General features: G+C 40.8%; 1 protein-coding gene across 8 annotated transcripts in view; it reads right to left on the reverse strand.

Annotated features, from left to right (window-relative positions):
• The window catches only part of ctnnd2b (catenin (cadherin-associated protein), delta 2b), a 218,064-nt gene that overhangs the window by 159,485 nt on the left and 38,563 nt on the right, over positions 1-20,016 (reverse strand). For all 8 annotated transcript variants that reach the window (XM_033650653.2, XM_033650660.2, XM_078172937.1 and 5 more), the window contains exon 2: positions 16,724-16,860. In XM_033650653.2, coding sequence (XP_033506544.2) covers positions 16,724-16,855 — 132 coding nt within the window. In that variant the 5' untranslated portion in view covers positions 16,856-16,860. The remainder of the gene's footprint in view (positions 1-16,723; positions 16,861-20,016) is intronic.

Raw genomic sequence — 20,016 nt, forward strand, 5'->3', positions numbered from 1 at the left:
TTGATTTGATTTAAATTAAGGGCAATTTTGACTACGTAAATCAAAATCACACATTTTTACTGTATGACTTTTAAAATATTCCCTAAAATTTAAGTCCCAAATTTGTGCACCTTGAAATCTCTACATTTCTAAATACTTGAGGCGTTAACATTGTTAAGTTCAGCTATATTTCCAGAGAGCACAAGCAAAATTCAGAGCTAGGTAGTTAAGAATTTCTGACTTTTTCCTTTAAAATATCACATCACATCGTGATTTCAGTGAAAAGCATATATTAGTAATACACTTAAGATTAAAAAAATATGATGTTGCGCTGCCTGTCAAAAATTGACAAGCAGCGCAACTGTTGGAAATGACTTGAATGCTAAGAAAGTGGTTTATTAAAATTACAAAAGAAATGAGTACTGCTCAACGTCAGCACGTCCATCATAATGGTAGAAAGACACACTCGCTGGTCAATAGTAGATTGCTGTGCATGAGTGTGTGTGTGTGTGTGTGTGTGTGAGTAATCATAGCTCGATAAGCAATTAAGGGAAAAGGACAACAATTAACTACATCTTAATGAGCAGGTTCTACAATCAAGTGCTTGTCAACTGATTGCATTACCAAAGATTCAGCTCCAATCTGAGCCCATTAATGGAGACAGAGGAGAAGACAGATAGAGAGTTAGTGTGCAGCCACTAGCTTACAGGAACAGGCTGGCCCCTGAAAACCCCATTAAAGCAATTAGTAAAGTAAAATAAATGACTGTAGGACAGTGGTGGGCTGCATGGGGAGCAAAGTTGCAGTGTATGTGTATGTGTGTGTGTGTGTGTGTGTGTTCTAGCTGTAACTGTCTCCCCCTCTCTCTCCAGTGTAAAGCGGTCTAATTGTGCCCTGTGGTGTCCGCCTGGCATTTAGTTGTTTCAGAGGAGGCCCTGTTCGATGAGAAAATGTCACGGTGGCTGTATAGCTAAGACCACTGCTGTCTAGAGCTATTGTTTCAGGCCGGAAAATTACTAGGTACATCCAGTTGGTAACAAAGTTGTCCCGGAGGCAGAGGGAAACAAGTCAACACGAGAAGGTGGGGTGTGATAGAACTATAGACACCAGGGGAGCAGGGAGAGAGAAGTGAAACGAGATAAAGGAGAGGAAAACTTCAGCCGACTGAAAAGCAGCACGGGGGAAGACAGATTCAAGGAGATTTAACGCTCTCCGGATACCAAAACTACTTAAATGTTCATCCCAAACCAGACAGATTTGTCTTGTTTCCCGATAACTGCGGCTGTAGATCCGAGGTTTAATTCCTCTCCTCACTACGGTCTGTGTTTCCACCCCCCCTGTGCTACAGCACTGAAACTGGTCTTAAGCACAGGGTTAGAGACATGATTTATGAGCAACTGTAAAATATTCAGTGTTTTTGTTGAGCTTATTGTGCCGCAAAATTAAAAAAAAAAATCCTGTTCACACAGCATCAAGGTAAAATTGTTTATTCAAACTGCAGGGAGAATGAAAACCTCGAGGATGTTTAACGCTCAGGGCTGTGACACATGAAGTAAACATCTAAAGGGTAAGAGTTCTCTGGAGTTTTCTTGACATTGTTGCTTTAATCACATTGAAACACCTTGTGGCCTTGTTATTTTTGTCTCAGTTTATTGTCTGTTGCTGGGAGGATTGCCAATTGACATTCTACTCCCCAAAAACCACATTGATATCTGTAGGTGCTGTTTTGGAAAAGAGGGAAAATGAGCAGCCCAATAAAAAGCTTACTGTCCTCAGTCTCACTGACTGCAATCAAGAACAAATGTAAGCATAGGACATGTACAGGAGCTGAACCACTGTAACTCTCTGTACTTGTGGACTTCTAAAAATTATGAGACATGGCCCATGTGTTCCAATTCATAAGTCCAGCTCTTATCAAGTACAGCACGGTCCAAGTGACCAGAGGTTCTTGCTCCACTTGTTTTATTGTGGATGCTTTGGGAACTTACTTGATTGGTCTTGGGGATAAACAAGAATCAATGTGTGTAGAGCTGAAAGAATTTATCGTCAACTGACAGACAATGAACAGATGACTATTTTGATCATGGATTCATCATGTGAATCATTTTGTGGGCTAAAGTGGCAAATATTTGTTTCAGTTTTTCAAATGGGAGAATTTGCTGCATTTCCAGGTTCTTATATGTCCATGCAAAACTTTGATTAAAAAAATAATAAACATATAGAAACTGAAACAAATTTCACTGTCATGTGAAACTGTGTACATAAAATACATTAGGCATAACAATAACAAGTGTATCCCTTGGTCACTGCTCTTAAAAGTGTGTAAATGGATTGACCTGCATTTGTATAGCAGCTTTATAGTCACCCGACCACACAAAGCGCTTTTTACACTACGAGTCACATTCACCCATTCACATACACTTTCATACACTGGTGGCAGAGGCTACCATACAAGGTCTGGAGCAATTTGGGATTCAGTATCTTGTTCAAGGATACTTCGACATGCAGACTGGAGGAGGCGGGAATCGAACCGCTGATCTCTTTTTTGGTGGATAACCCGCTCTACCTCTGAGCCACAGCCGTGTGGCTGAGCTGATGACATCAGCAAGAACTCTCTTGACCAGATCGTAAAATAGGTGTGCTGAACACTCCCATAATTTGGACTCCTGTGTTAAACAAGCCAAACCTGAATAGGTAATGTTATCAATTACATACTAATTAATCAAAGTAATAACATGACAAATGACTCAGCAGCAAAATTAATTAGTTTCATTACTTGTTACTAGGGCTGGACTATAAAACAGTCTCAAAACAGAATGTATGTTGATAATGATGATAAGCTTTGGATATTCTTACTTGCTACGAATAAATCTAACAGCCTAGCAGAAATAAATGTGACAACAGCCAATCAGTCTGCAGCTTTTGGCTTGCACATCAAAGTACACACCCATTTCCTACTGCAAAGCATAGTTTGAGCCAGAAAGCTCTAGAAATAAGAGAAGAAATAAAAACGGTGAAGGGCGCAAAAAGGACGGTGAAAGTAAACTCAACTCCTCCAAAGCTGAGGAAATAGTTGACAAAATAGGTAACATGACAATGGAAGAGGTTTGGATATCTCAAAAGTGACAAAGTGAAAATATACAGTACAGACCAAAAGTTTGGACACACCTTCTCATTCAATGCGTTTTCTTTATTTTCATGACTATTTACTTTGTAGATTCTCACTGAAGGCATCAAAACTATGAATGAACACATGTGGAGTTATGTACTTAACAAAAAAAGGTGAAATAACTGAAAACATATTTTATATTCTAGTTTCTTCAAAATAGCCACCCTTTGCTCTGATTACTGCTTTGCACACTCTTGGCATTCTCTCCATGAGCTTCAAGAGGTAGTCACCTGAAATGGTTTTCCAACAGTCTTGAAGGAGTTCCCAGAAGTGTTTAGCACATGTTGGCCCCTTTGCCTTCACTCTGCGGTCCAGCTCACCCCAAACCATCTCAATTGGGTTCAGGTCCGGTGACTGTGGAGGCCAGGTCATCTGCCGCAGCACTCCATCACTCTCCTTCTTGGTCAAATAGCCCTTACACAGCCTGGAGGTGTGTTTGGGGTCATTGTCCTGTTGAAAAATAAATGATCGTCCAACTAAATGCAAACCGGATGGGATGGCATGTCGCTGCAGGATGCTGTGGTAGCCATGCTGGTTCAGTGTGCCTTCAATTTTGAATAAATCCCCAACAGTGTCACCAGCAAAACACCCCCACACCATCACACCTCCTCCTCCATGCTTCACAGTGGGAACCAGGCATGTGGAATCCATCCGTTCACCTTTTCTGCGTCTCACAAAGACACGGCGGTTGGAACCAAAGATCTCAAATTTGGACTCATCAGACCAAAGCACAGATTTCCACTGGTCTAATGTCCATTCCTTGTGTTTCTTGGCCCAAACAAATCTCTTCTGCTTGTTGCCTCTCCTTAGCAGTGGTTTCCTAGCAGCTATTTGACCACGAAGGCCTGATTGGCGCAGTCTCCTCTTAACAGTTGTTCTAGAGATGGGTCTGCTGCTAGAACTCTGTGTGGCATTCATCTGGTCTCTGATCTGAGCTGCTGTTAACTTGCCATTTCTGAGGCTGGTGACTCGGATGAACTTATCCTCAGAAGCAGAGGTGACTCTTGGTCTTCCTTTCCTGGGTCGGTCCTCATGTGTGCCAGTTTGGTTGTAGCGCTTGATGGTTTTTGCGACTCCACTTGGGGACACATTTAAAGTTTTTGCAATTTTCCGGACTGACTGACCTTCATTTCTTAAAGTAATGATGGCCACTCGTTTTTCTTTAGTTAGCTGATTGGTTCTTGCCATAATATGAATTTTAACAGTTGTCCAATAGGGCTGTCGGCTGTGTATTAACCTGACTTCTGCACAACACAACTGATGGTCCCAACCCCATTGATAAAGCAAGAAATTCCACTAATTAACCCTGATAAGGCACACCTGTGAAGTGGAAACCATTTCAGGTGACTACCTCTTGAAGCTCATGGAGAGAATGCCAAGAGTGTGCAAAGCAGTAATCAGAGCAAAGGGTGGCTATTTTGAAGAAACTAGAATATAAAACATGTTTTCAGTTATTTCACCTTTTTTTGTTAAGTACATAACTCCACATGTGTTCATTCATAGTTTTGATGCCTTCAGTGAGAATCTACAATGTAAATAGTCATGAAAATAAAGAAAACGCATTGAATGAGAAGGTGTGTCCAAACTTTTGGCCTGTACTGTATCTCAAAACAACATGTTCTCATCTCATTGACTTTTGATTTCACACGGGATATAAACAGCGGGCTCCAGGGTCAAACTTGACCCCACCTTATACAAACTACAATAGTTGCCAGCAGCTTCAGAAATTGTCGTCGGTCGGTGCGCATCATACCACGACAAAGAATGTCTCTCAGCGCGTTGGTGTCTGATGCTGACATCCACTGAAAAAGCAGCAGTATTTGACGAGTCCGGTTATGGCTGGTGGCATCAGAAATAGCCGCCAAACGGTGCTTATCACACTGCCGTGAAAGTCTCTGTACATCAGTATCTGATGACAAATTATTGACAAAGCGGTGGTGTTTAACGAGTTGGGACTGAGAACAGATGGTTAAAATATGTCGCCAGTTGGTGCCAGCTAAGATGGGAAAAACAAAAACTGTTTTCCATTCCAAAAATGGACCAGTGCGGGACTAAACTCCAGTTCCTGCTCTGAACAAACGCATCCAACAAAGAGGGGCTAAACTGGTTTCAGTCCTCAATCAAACTTCCAGTGAGATGACGAACAGGTTGACCCCTGATTTGTCAAAGTAATAGAGCAATATTGAAAAAAGTATTCACATGACTGCAAGTCTTTAAAAATCTGATGATTTGACGATGTGTGCCCAACACTGGTAAAAAGTATTTTAAAGTCTATCCATAGCAGTAACTGTTCTCATACTAAAATAATATTGTACAGTGATGACATTTGCAGAATATGACATGCTCAAACCCAATACAATATGCTACTTTGAAGGATCCACAAAAAAAGGTTCACATCAAATTATTCATGCTGGAACCTTATTTGCACACATCTTTTTCAAAAACGTCAAAGAAATGAGTCTCCCACAGAAGCTACACTTTGATCACAGATGACTATTAATATGCAATTCTGTAAATGTATAAGAGATAAGATTTTACTTTTGACAGACTTCAGAGATAAGAGAGAGGCCCAAGAGTCAGGCTGCTGATTTAGCTCTGCAGAAACTTTGCATTGTTGTTCTGGGCTCCTACAGTAAGCTCCTAACTTGCATACCCTCTGCTCTGTTGCCGCGGCGTTCTGCACTGTCATGATCCACGTATATGATTGACTGTCTAATAAACTGTTTCAGTTTGTGATTGGTTGCCAAATACCATGCTCAAATCCAAATCAAGCTGCGCCGTTTAAACATGTAAAGTGTGTTTTTGGTGATGGTTAATTTGTTTGATGTGAGTCATCTTGAGACCTTGTTATAAGAACTAGAGACTGAAATCTGTGAGTGTTGCCTTAATCATACAACAACTACATCTTCAGAGTTTAAATGTTCTGTATGTGTGGAAGGAGGGGCTGAAAAAAGGAGGAAAAGAGTGGAAATAAAACTGATCCTCTGTGTTCACTCATGCATGAGCTGAAATCCTGGCTCAGGCTACATTGCAGCATCTGTCTCTTTCTTCATTTGCCTCTAATAAAATAATCAACATCTACCACTAGACTCGTGCTCATCAGATAAAAAGTATGGCATCTTTCCCTCTGCAGAGTCAACCGTCTGCTCAGCTCGCTGCATATAACTCGCAGGGCTGAACTCTTAAAGTCAAGTCTGGAGTGCTGGACTCAACTCTGCTACCCAACGGAGCCTGTACACACACACACACACACACACACACACACACACACACACACACACACACACACACAATCTCACTTGCCTGTCAGTCCCCAGTCAACCATTTTTCCCTTGCTGTGGCAGGTAGCAGAGAGAGAGAGAGCTGACAGTAAGACTGAGCTGCCAAATGTAAGAAACCACTGGCCCTTTCCGAGCCCTACCGCCCCTGTCACTGCTTTCCAGTTTGAGCAAGACAGCTTGCAGCCCCAGATGTGACACTCTGAAAAGGGCAAAACACACACATGCATGCAAATACATATGCACTCACATGCAATATCAAAATTGATGGTTAAAGGTGGAGTCTGCAGTTCTGGAGAAAGACTGTTGGTATTTGAGCTCAACACCCAAACAAATACACCCCCTCCCCTCTCACTCCCACCGCATTTCTTTTTATACATCCATGGCCTTTCCCCTGTCCTGTGCACAAGCATGAACGCCCCCTGTTGATAGGCTGGAATGGTGTTGTATAGTTTAGTCTGAGCCTCTTTGTTTGTTTCCCACTTTACAGAGCTGGGGTTGTGTATGAGGAAAAAACTACTCTGGACAGATGCAAAAGCAGAAAATTACACAAATTTACATAAAACATGATTTCAACCTGTCCACACAATTTAACACAGGTGATAATCTGATTGAACACATACCTGTTCTCCTAAACTCTCTGTTGCTTGCACTGTCAATTTGAGCAAGCCTGGTTTTACAGTGTTGTCTTGTTGTTTTTATGTTTGGTAACCCTCTCAGAAAGATGCCTGAGATCCTGAAAGCCTTTTCTTGACCAGGTACCATGCCCTTTGAAACATACATAAGAAGCAAAAAAATGTGTGCTGTAGAAGATAATCTACATTGTTCATGGGGACTGCAGTTTGGGGCTGGACAATATTTTCATTTAATGTCAATATCATGTTATGAGATTAAATATCTTACTATATAATGACGAAAACTCTGTCTGTCTGTGGGTGTGTGTGTGTGTGTGTGTGTGTTCCACGTTTTTCTCCTCACTGACTTGGTCAATCCATGTGGAATTTGGCACAGTGGTAGAGGGTCATGGGAGGATGTAAATGAAGCAATATTACATCAATTGGCCAAAGGGGGGCACTATAGCAACTGAATAGCAATTGAAATTGCAAACTTTGAATGGGCATATCTCATGCCCCTTATGTCGTAGAGACATGAAACTTTGCACAGAGATGCCTCTCCTCATGAGGAACAAATTTGCCTCAAGAACCCATAACTTCCGGTTATATAGATTTTCAGCCATTTTGAATTTTTTGAAAAACACTTAAAATCGATCTCTTCCTAGGAAGTTTGACCAATCTGCATGAAACTCTGTGAACATAATCTAGGGACCAATATCTAAAGTTCCCTCTTGGCAAAAGTTGGAAAACTTACTAAAACTGAGCTTCTATAAGGCAATGACTTTAACTATCTGCCTTTCAACGTGCTACCTCAACTACTAATGTACAGTTTTAGCCCACTAACTATCCCACTATTGGCAATGGTACTACTGTACTTTCAATAAAGCAATCATACTATCAAATTCACAAAAACTCTGTCTGAATATATTGCTGTTCTTAATGGGTTCAGTTGACTATTTAATCTGCCATTTACTATGACCTGTATCCCAAACACACACCATGTGAAACTGTACGTGGGCAACTGTGCGCTCAATGGGCATGGACTAGTCATCTTAGAGTTTGGTAATTGTAAGTAAGCGTTGTGTTTCCCTGGTTTTGAAGCCTGCATTATAATAAAGTGATGTATTTTTCAGAACCTACCGCCTGTTCTAGTTGTTCTATTATTTGCCTTTACTCATGTCGTTTATTTCATAGCGATGATGTGAAGGTGATGAAGGAGACTCCGCTGACACGTCTTGCTTGTATATAGGAAGGTTTATTACAAGAAGTACAGCATCAAATCAAGCGCCTAGGATGCCTGAGAGAGGGTTCGAAGCCAATATGAACTGCTCTGAATATCAGCTCCAAATACTCTGCCTATAGGGCGGTTGTTTTTGTGAACTTTGAGACAAAATGTGACAGGTGACAGAGAGACAATCTAGATGGAATCCAACCTTACAACCTAGCTTATCAATCCTTGACCTAGGCCATAATAAAGTCTCAACCTGGGCCCCCAACTGATCATAACAAACCCTGTCATCACATAACATGGCACGTCAGATACTACACTCACTTAGTCATATATCCTCATTTTTATCAACAGTCTCATAGTGTAAATATTAGTCAATGCTGCAATACTGTCACAACATCGATACTGAGGTATCTGGTCAAAAATACCACGATATATGATTTTCTCCATATCATCCAGATCTACCACCGTTGCTAGGCTATCTTCTTTAAAAGAAAGTCAGACCTCTGCCAAATCGAGCAGATGATGACAACAGTGTTTGGAAAATAGCCAATCAAACTGTAGCAAGGCAGCTTTAGGCATGAGTATTGTACACCCAGGGCACTTGACATTGCAAATGTCAAGTGCCTCCCTTTCCAAACGTGCAAGGACGCAATTTTCATTTCAGCAATGGGTGGGAACACATAAAATGCGGGTTTGGGGTCCTCAACCAGAAAAAAATGAGCAATTAACACATAATTTTCTGCATTCTGGTGAATTCTCTGCATCAATTTGTACCTTTTCTGCATTGATTCATGGTGTAAATGTCTTTAATGTTGTCAATATAAAGGTCCTCTGCTAGTTTCATGTTTTTATGGAGGGGACAAATGCACAGATTCTTAAGTCCCCACTGAAATCCACCGCAATGCAAGTGTATGGGAAAACCTACAGTGGCCTTCACTTGAGTGTTAGAGCCAATGTTTGGTTTGTCCATTCTGTAGAAACATGACGGTGCAACATGGCAAGCTTAGTTGCAGGTGATTATACACTAATGAAAACATAATTATATATGATATGCCATTTGCGCCAGTACATCCCCTTTAAGTTCTGCACACTGCTCCTTTAAGTGGTGGAATTATGATAAATAACAGCATTTTTTCTTTCATGCAAATTACATTATTTTCTTAATGGCTCAGCACCTCTAAAACCACACTTCTCTCGACTGCCAGCAGGTGGGGCTTGGCCTTTTTGCCACTTCTGTGAGAATAAAGCTTGATAGGGTAGCAACAGTAGATAAAGGAGGCGTTTCTTAGCAAATGGTCTATTCAGTATGAACACACATACACACAAATAAACAAACATATTCACAGCCACATTGCATCAGTGAATAAGACACACTGTCCAATTCCTCCTATGGTGCTCTGTCTTCCTCCAGCTGGAAGACGAAACATGAGCACACACAATTCCTCAAAAAAAAACCCTCCTCCTTCCCCAACCCTTAAATGTTCTACTTTTTCTTTTTTTTCCTCCACATGCCCTCTTGCATAAGCAGTAAAACAAAATAAATATTTGATTCACTTTGAAACCACTTCTTATGAATATCTAACTGTGTTGTGAACTTTGAAGAGAACTATATTTGGTAATTTAATGAGGTAGCCGATGCTAAACAAATCTTAATTAATCCTTAATAAACAAATGAAGAGAGCAGCGGTGAGAGGGGGAGGAAAGGCTGATAGCATCCATTATTATCATCGCAGCATTGCTGTAAGAAAACACTATAAAAGAAGTTAATGAATCATCCAAGAGTGAGTACAATTACCATAAGGCTGATTGTTTTCAAAAAGCTATTAATATCATATCATATCATATCATATCATATCATATCATATCATATCATATCATATCATAACTCCAATCATAAATGGAATGAGTGTGTGTGCTTTGATACTAGTGTGTTAAAAATTGAGTGTGCACAGCCACCAAATATGTGACTAAAATGTGATCAGTTAAAGGAATAACAGGTATTTGTATAGTGATGTGTTGGTAGGTGCGGAGAAGGACTGAGACGAGTTTAATTAGGCTTACAGGGAAAATAAAGGAATTTCAATTACCTCAGGATAAACTGTTTGGATTCATACGAGTTGTAGGTCAGACTAGAGAAAAGCTGTTTCCTGCTGCACTGTCAATTAGACTGCACACTGTGATTCACGTTAATAATCAGGCCACAGAAACACCACGTTCAGATGTGATAGCCAGTGGAAAGGTTCCTTGATAGACTTTTCCTCTTTGTGTTTTTTGTCCCCCCGTTAGTTATCCTATGCTGCACGTTTTTCCTGATTTTTATCCTTGAAGACATTGTCATGTTTTCTTCTCTTGTGAGGCAGCAAATGCTCTTTTCTGTCCGACGTTACTTATGTTGCACCATTGTTGTTGTTAGTGAGAACACAGCGGGAGGTCATGTTGCAAACATGATGAAAATGAAGGCTGAAGCAGTAACATAATGTGCTTCCCAGTTCTGGAATAAACAGAACAAGCACACATGGTTGGTCTCTTTAATGAGAACCACGATAAGCTTTTACCTTCATTGTGTTTGAAAACTGTAATTGTATTTCAGGTTTGGCTGACTGCAATCTGGTAGTCGTGAGCAGTGAAAATCACACTGGGGGATATTTGCCAAGAGGTACACAATTTTGCAACACCCCCACTTCTCAGTTTTTCTGGGTATTTAATGATCCCAGCTGCAGCTCATCTGATTTGTATGAGCCAATACCAGTATTTAAATTTTTTTTAAAAAACACTCCTTTGACTGGGTTTATTGATTAGATATTGGTTCAAAAACCACATCGCATAATCAGACTGATCTGCTGATCAATGTCAGACATTTCTAAACAGAGGTTTTGTACCCAAGTAAGACTGGGCCTGCATAAAGCATTTATAGCCAAAGGCCACTATGTGGAACACTTTGGGAACTACAGGCTCCTACATTGCTAGTCTTTTGTTTCATGTATTTTGTGGTGCTGAATGGAGAATGATATTTAAATTACATTCAAAAGGATAAGTCTTGAGTTAATATATGTTTTTCTTATTGCCATCAAATCCCCAGAAAAGACCAACACCAACAATCTGTTAGTCTTTCTCTAAACTCCACTAGCATAGATAAAGACAAATGGATGGCAAATAAGAGTTAAGAGTCTACAGCCATGCTAGCAGCTCTGTGAGGCTGCACTTGCTTTAAGCTAAATGCTAGTGTCAGCACAGGGATGCACTGGATCAGCAAACCTTCTAGTTTTTCTTTTGTTTTTTTGGCCCTTCGTAATCAGTCTCCTCTCAGAATTTGATAGTTTTTGTGGGTCCATGAACGCAGCGCAGGTGGAACTATTTTTCCAGCAGCAGTTTTTTTAGTTTGATTCACGGGGTGGAGAAGTAAGGAACGCTCAAGACTTCCTTTAAGTCAGTTTTTGGTCAGATAGATCAGGGCTGATCAGATCAGCAGCTGCTGCAAAGGTGAGCAAAAGCAAACTTTCTGTTGCTGCTGTTACACACGTTAGACCTCGCACTGGAACCTGGGGTGCACGGTTTTTCATTGGAACACAGTTGCTTTCCAGGGTATGCTCTGCATTGTTTTTTATTTTATTTTATTTTATTTTTTGTGTGTAATGCAGCTTTTGCAGAACAGTTTTTGGGCTGTGCCAAACATTTGGTAGAAGGCACATGTCAGAGATCGTGACATCATGTCTTTACGTGCTGGTGAGTATTTACGACAATGTATGTGACTTCAACTTAAAATATACTACTAAAATTATCTGAATAATGAATGTTACCTTTGCTGTCTTTTTATTCCTGCTTTTCACAGACCTTAAATTTCAGACACAGTTTACTCGTCTGCAGTGGTTCATCAGTGATTTTACATGGGCTGCTGTGGCTATTTGTATATGTTTATATTCCCTTCTCTTGTATGTATGCCTCTAAATGAGAACACTATACATACTGCAAAAGTCAAAACATGCACTATTAAGCTATGCTGTCTTTCTTTTATTTTACCGGCACAAAACTTTGGTATGGTCCTTTAGTAAATATGATTGAGTGCAACTGGAATATTTAGCATCAAAAAGGGTGGAAGCACCAGAAAATTATTATGTTTATTTAAATTAATATTTTAAAACCAAATGAAAAAATGAAGAATTTTGTTTTGAACTGCTGTAGGTCCTGCACATTCAACATCTTGATATTTCAGAACCGACTGGATTGTCAAATGTTACCAGGCTGCAAGTAGAAAGACAGCTAATCAATACCCTGTGCCACTTTCACTTTATCTGTCATTCAACGAGACAATATGTCAGATTTTCCAAATAGGCACATCTCACATTGGAATGAAACTCTTTCAGAGCTGCCACTTCACACTGTGCTGCCCCAATAGCAGATGTGTTGACAGCAGAGATGATGAACGATACGAGGACAAAAGCTGACAGATGTGATAAATACAACGTCGAATGGCTAATCAATCTCATGTGGGTAGAAGGAAACGGAGGAAAAACAGCAGCGGGGATCTCCTGGTGTGAGTCAGCAGAGGCAAAAGAGTCTGATTGGCAGCGTGTGCATGAGTGTGTGTGTGTCTGCAGACCGCATGTGTGCACGTCTGTGTATCCAAGTGTGTGTGAGGCCTTTCTCGGTCTCTCATGCCTGACCTTGTCTTTATGAACCAAAATGAACAGGGGGCTGTGTGTATAAGTGTGTGTGCACTGCCTGAAAAACACATCCCTGCTTCCTGGATACAAACACTGGCAAAAGCCCAAACACTGAAAAATTATACCCTGCAAAAACAAGTATAGAAGGAAGTGACAAACGAGTGGCTTAAAAAATAATAATAACTTCACCGTGGCGCAGAAGCATGAAATATAACAACTCCAGGAAGAAGGGCGGTTGAAGAGAGAGCAACCAACTACCCATTCGTCTTCACTTTCTTCAAGCAGCTGACACTCCTTCCATTTCTGTCTTCTCCTCTCCAGCCTTTTTTCTTTTCACACATTCTCATCAGAAGGCCATTATCATGCCCTAGATCATCTGTGTGTGAGCACATGACCTGTGTGTGTGTCTGTGTAAATATATGTCCTAGTCATGTGACCTACTTAGACTAGGAGTGGACCTCGAGAACACTGTAGTAACTCACAGTGAGGTTTCAGTCTAAAACATGAAGAATCCATTATTTTTCTACTCTCAGTGTTTTCACCAGCTATCTTTAGCATCTGCATTTCAGAGTACATTTCATAGTACTCAAGGACACACACAGTGTCCACAGTATCAAGTACCCACTCGAACTGTGCACCCACACACACTGCATGTAAAGATACACACTGCCACATTCACTCTTTTTAGACCAGACAGAGCCAACATTCATAGCACTGCTATCTTCTGTCATTAAAACAGTATTCCATCAGTTTAGCACTGCACTCGTATAGCATGATAAGAAACACGATGGACCAGCCCGCTCTCACCAAATAAACAACCACATATTACACACACAAATACACACATTATTACAACCTATACTAGGGGCGTTGCAATTATTACAGGAGCAGAGGAGGAAGTGACGTGATGTAGAATGTGAAGCAATCAAGTGTGCATAATGTTGTACAAATATCAAAGACGCCCCTACAGGGTGGGCGGGAAGGGTCGTGATTGCGTCAAACAGACACACTTTCACCCTGGAGACCGGTGTTCACGTCCCAAAGTCAATGTTGACTTCTTTTAATAACAATGTAGCCTAGTATGCTAATGTGTGTAGCATCCTACGCTAGTGATATATGTGTCAACTCATGCAAGGTATGTCATGTGACATAAGTAACGTTACATTTGGCAAAAGCACTTATTTAATGCCAAACTATGACCTTTTTTTTCCAAACCCAACCAGGTAGTTTTTAGCAGACTGCAACCATTTCAGGATATTAAGAACGTGGTTAAAGTTGTAGCCATACAGTAATATATATTGTTTTGGTGCTAGTTGTGTAAGTCAGTGAACGGAGATCTGGTAAACTCACTTTTTTTTTACTCCACATCTCCAGATGTTTTTTCTTGTAGTCTTCAGATCCAACAGACACTGAGGCTCAATCCCAATTCTCATTTTTACCCCTTCCCCTTCGTCTAGCCCTTGCCCCTCAAAATGGAGTGCCAAGGGCTAGGGGTGAAGATATTCCCCTAAGAAATGGGACAGCACTCGATTACCGCTACGTCATCAAACGTTGTCGCTAGCTGGCTGCTACGTCAGCAGAGGCGACAAGTGTTTATCACAAACATTCAAAATGCCGTCTGCAAACACTGTAATGTCCATTGCTTGGGTTTTAGTGTTATTTCTGCGGCTGTCCACAAGTCGCAGAAATCAAAGGAGGAGAAGATGTCTTCGACGCATACAAGTGCTGATGGACCAGTTTTTGGTATGTATGGATTGGCTGTAAATAGACGTTTTGTTGTATTTAACATTAACCGAGCTAATCAACGCTAACGTTAGCTAACGAGCTTACCTAAACATGTGTAAACATTCATGTATACATTTATAACTCGCTTTGGCTGCTCGTTGCGCCATTTTGCCGGTGTTCGCACTTAATTGTGGGAAAATTCCATGTACCCCTTGGTTGCTAGTGCAGTCTGGGAAAATCTTCATTTTAAGGGCTATTTGGCCCTAGCCCTTGGCACTCGCCCTCGATCCACAGGAGAATTGGTATACCCCTTCCCCTCACGTGAATGCGCAAAACTAAGCGGTAGGGCTAAGGGGGAGGGCCAAGGGGTGGAATTGGGATTGAGCCTGACTCAAGTGACATCACTTCAGGCAATTTATCAGAATTCACCATGGATGTATAAAGGGAGACTTACGAAATGTTATCAATGACATTCTGACAGTAAAACAAGTCATTGGGGCTGTGATGCTCAAAAAAAATATCCACTGATTTACAGATGCCTCCTTCACAATGTAAGTCTACAGGAAAAAAGTCTTTTTGGGCACAAAGGCATCACATGACAGAAGTTGTAAATTCATGTTTGACCACAATGTAAAACTCAAAGCTGGGCACTTTTCCTGGGGGCTTAGATTTCACGCAGCTCCCTTTAGAACAACAAAGGCCTTCACTGAACTCTATTACATGTGCAATAGTACTCCCCAGAACATATAAACACACTTTGATGTGTAAAATCTGTGCACTTCCCCCTCAAGTTTTAATACAGAACAAGATCTCACACCAGCATCACGTTTAATCTGTTCTGTATTTACTGTGTGTTGATTGGTACTTATCCTATGGGAGACTAAGCTGATTGGGTGTAGTTTGAAATACACTGGTAGTGTAACTCTGGGTGTGGCCATGGTGTCCAAACAGTCCATCTGCTCAACATTTGGGTCCAGATTTAAATATCTGGACAACTTCTGGATGGATTACCATTAAATTTACATAAATGGTCCTCAGAGGCTAAACCCTAATGACTCCGGTGATCCCCTTACTTTTCTATCTAGCACCACCAGCAGCAGGTCAAAATTTCACTTTTCATTTCATGACAGGAATCCTCTAAGATGAATGATGAATCTCATCAGAAAAGTCATCTCTCCAGTTTTCATCCAAATAAATAAACAATTTTGTTTCCTTTTATGAGATGTTGCGTGAAGCTGCTAGCATTGCTTTAGACTTTGAATCTTGCTAAGTCTTGGATTTGAGTATACAAGATTTAATCATCTGCAAAACTAGTGAGTCCAATACTAAACATAATGCAGCACTGATGACACTGTGACTGTGAAATGTAAGCATACAATTTGTTGTGCCGGTCATCCCCAAGGTTTTGTCAATGACTCAGAGCTAGTGGGATGTGGAGAATCTGCCACTCTCCAGTAAAATATAATAAAAACATAGCCTGTAAGAGGACGGAGCTCCTTATGAACATTAGCAACAATCTAAAAGTCAGTAAAAGTCTAAGCAGTAAAGTAATCAAAGACACTAGCAGACAAAAATGAAAGAGAAGTTTTAACAGATGGACACATCAAGAAACATTCTGGCAGTCATGAATATTCTAACCTTTATAAATATGTAATAGGCACAAAAGACAAAATCTACCTCTAAAGCTTCATGTTAGCGTTACTGAAGAAGAAAAATCAAGGCGTGGGCTTTGTCTTGTCCCTTTACTGCTTCGTCATGCACAGTATCTCCAACAAAGCTGCTCCGACTTTGATAAAATGTAGCGAAATGATGCATCCCACCACATTAGAGCAGTTTCAAAATTACACTGAGCGGCTGTAGCCTGAGGCTTTCAGCTAACAGATCAAAATGTGGTGACATATTTGTGACACATTAGCTCAGATGGGCATTCCATCATTCGTGTTTACTGTTTACTGTCGCCCTGTCTCACCCTGAAAGGAATGGAGGAATTACCCCCACTACTTTCTGGTATTCATATTTCATTAATCGTGACATGTTGCATGCACACACACACGCACAGTTCTAACCTGTTCTTTGACGGAGGCAAGGATGGCGGAGGTGGTTTCAGACTCGGATCCGTCTCCATTGGAGGCGTTGAGGACGGGGCTCAACATGGTGGCAGCGCTGGCAGTGTCAGACGCCACCTCAGGCACTGGCATACCTCCTGGAAAACAAGAGAACATGCAACTCTTTTACTATTATTAAAGACACTGTGACATGCCAGCACTTGGGCTGAGTAGCTGTCACACCTACACTCTTGTACTCAGGGACAACCACATACAGATATGGACTTATAGACAGAGGTGAGGAGAGACACACATTCAATATTGACATAGTGGGGTAATAGCTAAAAGATACCCTGATAAACCAGACTGCTATTAAACTTCTAATAAAATCTGGATACCAGCCAGCCAGCATTGTCAATGTGCAATGCATTACAATGGCTATAGTGCATTTTGATTGCATGTTAGTGAGTCCACTGCAAAATTTTAAACAGTATTGATTCATGACTGACTTATTCATGTTCAGGGTCATGTGGAGCTGGAGCTCATCCCAGCATGCATTTGGCAAAGGGCAGTGACAGATCCTGGACAGGTGCACTGGTACGTCTTTGGAACAGAATCTAGGCCAGTGAGAGGAAAGTGTGCAGACTCCACAGAGGTAATGGTAACAGGTCTACTGGGTAGTCTGGTAATAAAAGTGATAGCAGAAGTAGAACTAGCAGAGAATATAGTTGTAGTAACAGACATATATTTATGACATAAGGTGCTACCAGTGTTGTAGTACTCGGGATCAGTCTTGGTCTCAAGACCAGCCACAAGACCTCTATTTGAAGGTCCGGGCATTTTTATTCAGCCTTTCCTCTCTCCTCTGCCTTTCTTGTATCTCTTTGACTGTCAAATTTCACAGAAATGCTGAAAAAAGAGTTTTGAGTATGGTTAAGGTTCCTTGAGGTGTCTGTACGTAGTGGATTGTGCCGGCGCTCCATGTACAAAGGCGATGCTTTGCTGCAGCGGTCGCAGGTTCGATTCCAGCTTGCAACCCTTTGCTGCATGTCATCCCCCCACTCTCTCTCCCCATTTCACATTGTCCTGGCAATTAAAGGCAAAAAAGCCCAAAAAATAATCTTAAAAAAAAAAAATTATAAGGGATCCCCTGCATGCCCCTCAAAATCGACACCTTCATTATTCTATCTCCCTACTCTAATCTCCCATGGGCTGCTACTGAAAAAAACATAGCACGACTATATACCTTCATTTTTTTAGGGCTACTAACTTCCTCCAACAGCTAATCACTGTAGTTTTTAGGAAATATTACTCAAACAGGAGTTAACACTGCATTTGTTGGGAACTATCTTCATGTGAATTCATCCACATTTGGTAAGTTAATGAGTATTCCAGCCACAGGATGATGGCTATTCAGATAAACTACAGTTTGTGTGTGTTCATGGTAATGAACGAACATGTAACCCAGCGCAACAGTGTGGCTCACTGATATGTTTTTAATATTTCTGGACAACAATGGAGCTCTACGGCACAGAGGAAGAAGATAAACCAAGCTTTGAAAACACACACAGTATTGTCAGTATGACACATTCATTATTTTGTTTTGATTTTTTCCAGGGGATCTGTTGAAGGTATAAAGAAAAAGAAAAAGAACATCACCAGCCTTATCCATTAAGGACAGATGTCTAATGGCAATTTTGCATTAAAATGATCATTTGTATATCAATTCCTCACCCGTGCGACATTTAATTTGTAAATGAAACTTTTCATTTTCTTGTATGCCTCCACAATGAACAAAGAATCCAAAACTGAGTTATTATAGTTCATATTTTTCATTACTTTTTTATTTCATTTTGTATTGTTTTCAATTCAATTCCTCATTTCAGTTTAGTTTTTATTGTTTTTTGGATTCCAATACCAGTGAATATTTTTGATGAATTGGAGCAAAAGGGGGACACATTTAACAACACCAAACATCTGTTTACAAACTCTCACACAACTCATGCAGTATAATCCGAGCCTCGTTTATCCAGTCATATCCTCAGTTCTTCCCAAACACATGCACTTTCCCTAAAACCTTCTTTTTAAAACACTTATGCATACGTTTGAACTCTGCTCAGTGGGCTGTGTTTTAGTTTTGCTGTTGTTAAACAGTCCCACTTTAATTCATCAAGACTTTTTCATTTTTGGATTCTTCGTTCGCCATGGAAGCATGCAAGAAGATCTAGGTTTTCTTCATGAGTTCAAGGTAACATGATGTGAGTAATATATGTACAAATGATCATTTTTTGGGTGAAGTACTCCTTTAAAATGAGACCATAAGCTCAGTAGCCAGTTAAGACTTCACATGCAAATATTTCATTTAACTATATAACCTCCACAAACCAATATTCTTTTTACCATATGTGGGCTACGGATGATTTACATATCGCAGAGTTAAATATGACATATTTTTAAGCATGTGTGAACCACAGATACAGATTTTATGCAAAATTGAAAATGAGACATGGAACTCTTAGAACTGCAAACAGTAACCCTGAGAGCACTTAGGTACTAGTTGTAGTGTTAGTATAGTCAAGTCAAGTCATAGTAGTAGCAGTTGCAATAGTAGCAACAGTAGTGAGTAACACTTGTGGCAGTGGCCATACTATTTTATGGCATTAGTGAACCACTTTATTTCCCAAAAAGACAAAAGCTAGTGTCAGAAACAAAGTGTCAGAGTCCTAACATCAGAGTGACTGCCATACACAGGCAACCACGCACACTTGCATGCTTGATGCCATGTGTCATCCTGAATTTGACCAAGCGTTGGAGGACACGGGCTTCACATGTGCCATGTAATCCTGATGCAGCACAGAGCTGGTGTAACAGCTGCATCAGCCAGCTTTACACACTGATGAAAGGCTTGTCATGAAGAATCGGCCACACACACACACACACACACACACACACACACACACACACACAAAGGGTGGCTGTCGGCATGAGGCAGCACCAGCCTAGTAGTGAGGTATAAAAAAAAAAATATATAGAAAGTGGAGCCTGTGAGCAGAGTGGAGGGATAAGTGCAGAAAGGAGAGGGTTGATGAAGAGGTGAAAGGAAAAGAGGAGTGGAAAGAGAGTGAGAATAACAGAGGGGAGAAGAGGAGGCGAGGTGAGGAGAAAAAGAGAGAGGAGTAGGAGGGTGAGGACAAGCGAAAAGAAAAAAAACTATTCTTGCATGCTGCTAGGCAACAATCTCTGGTCACTGAAGGCTGCTAATATGGCTGACCTGGCTTTACTTGTCTTCCATTTTGGAGAGTGGTCCTCTTCTT

Source organism: Epinephelus lanceolatus, chromosome 12, assembly GCF_041903045.1.
Source record: "Epinephelus lanceolatus isolate andai-2023 chromosome 12, ASM4190304v1, whole genome shotgun sequence".
NCBI lineage: Eukaryota > Metazoa > Chordata > Actinopteri > Perciformes > Serranidae > Epinephelus > Epinephelus lanceolatus.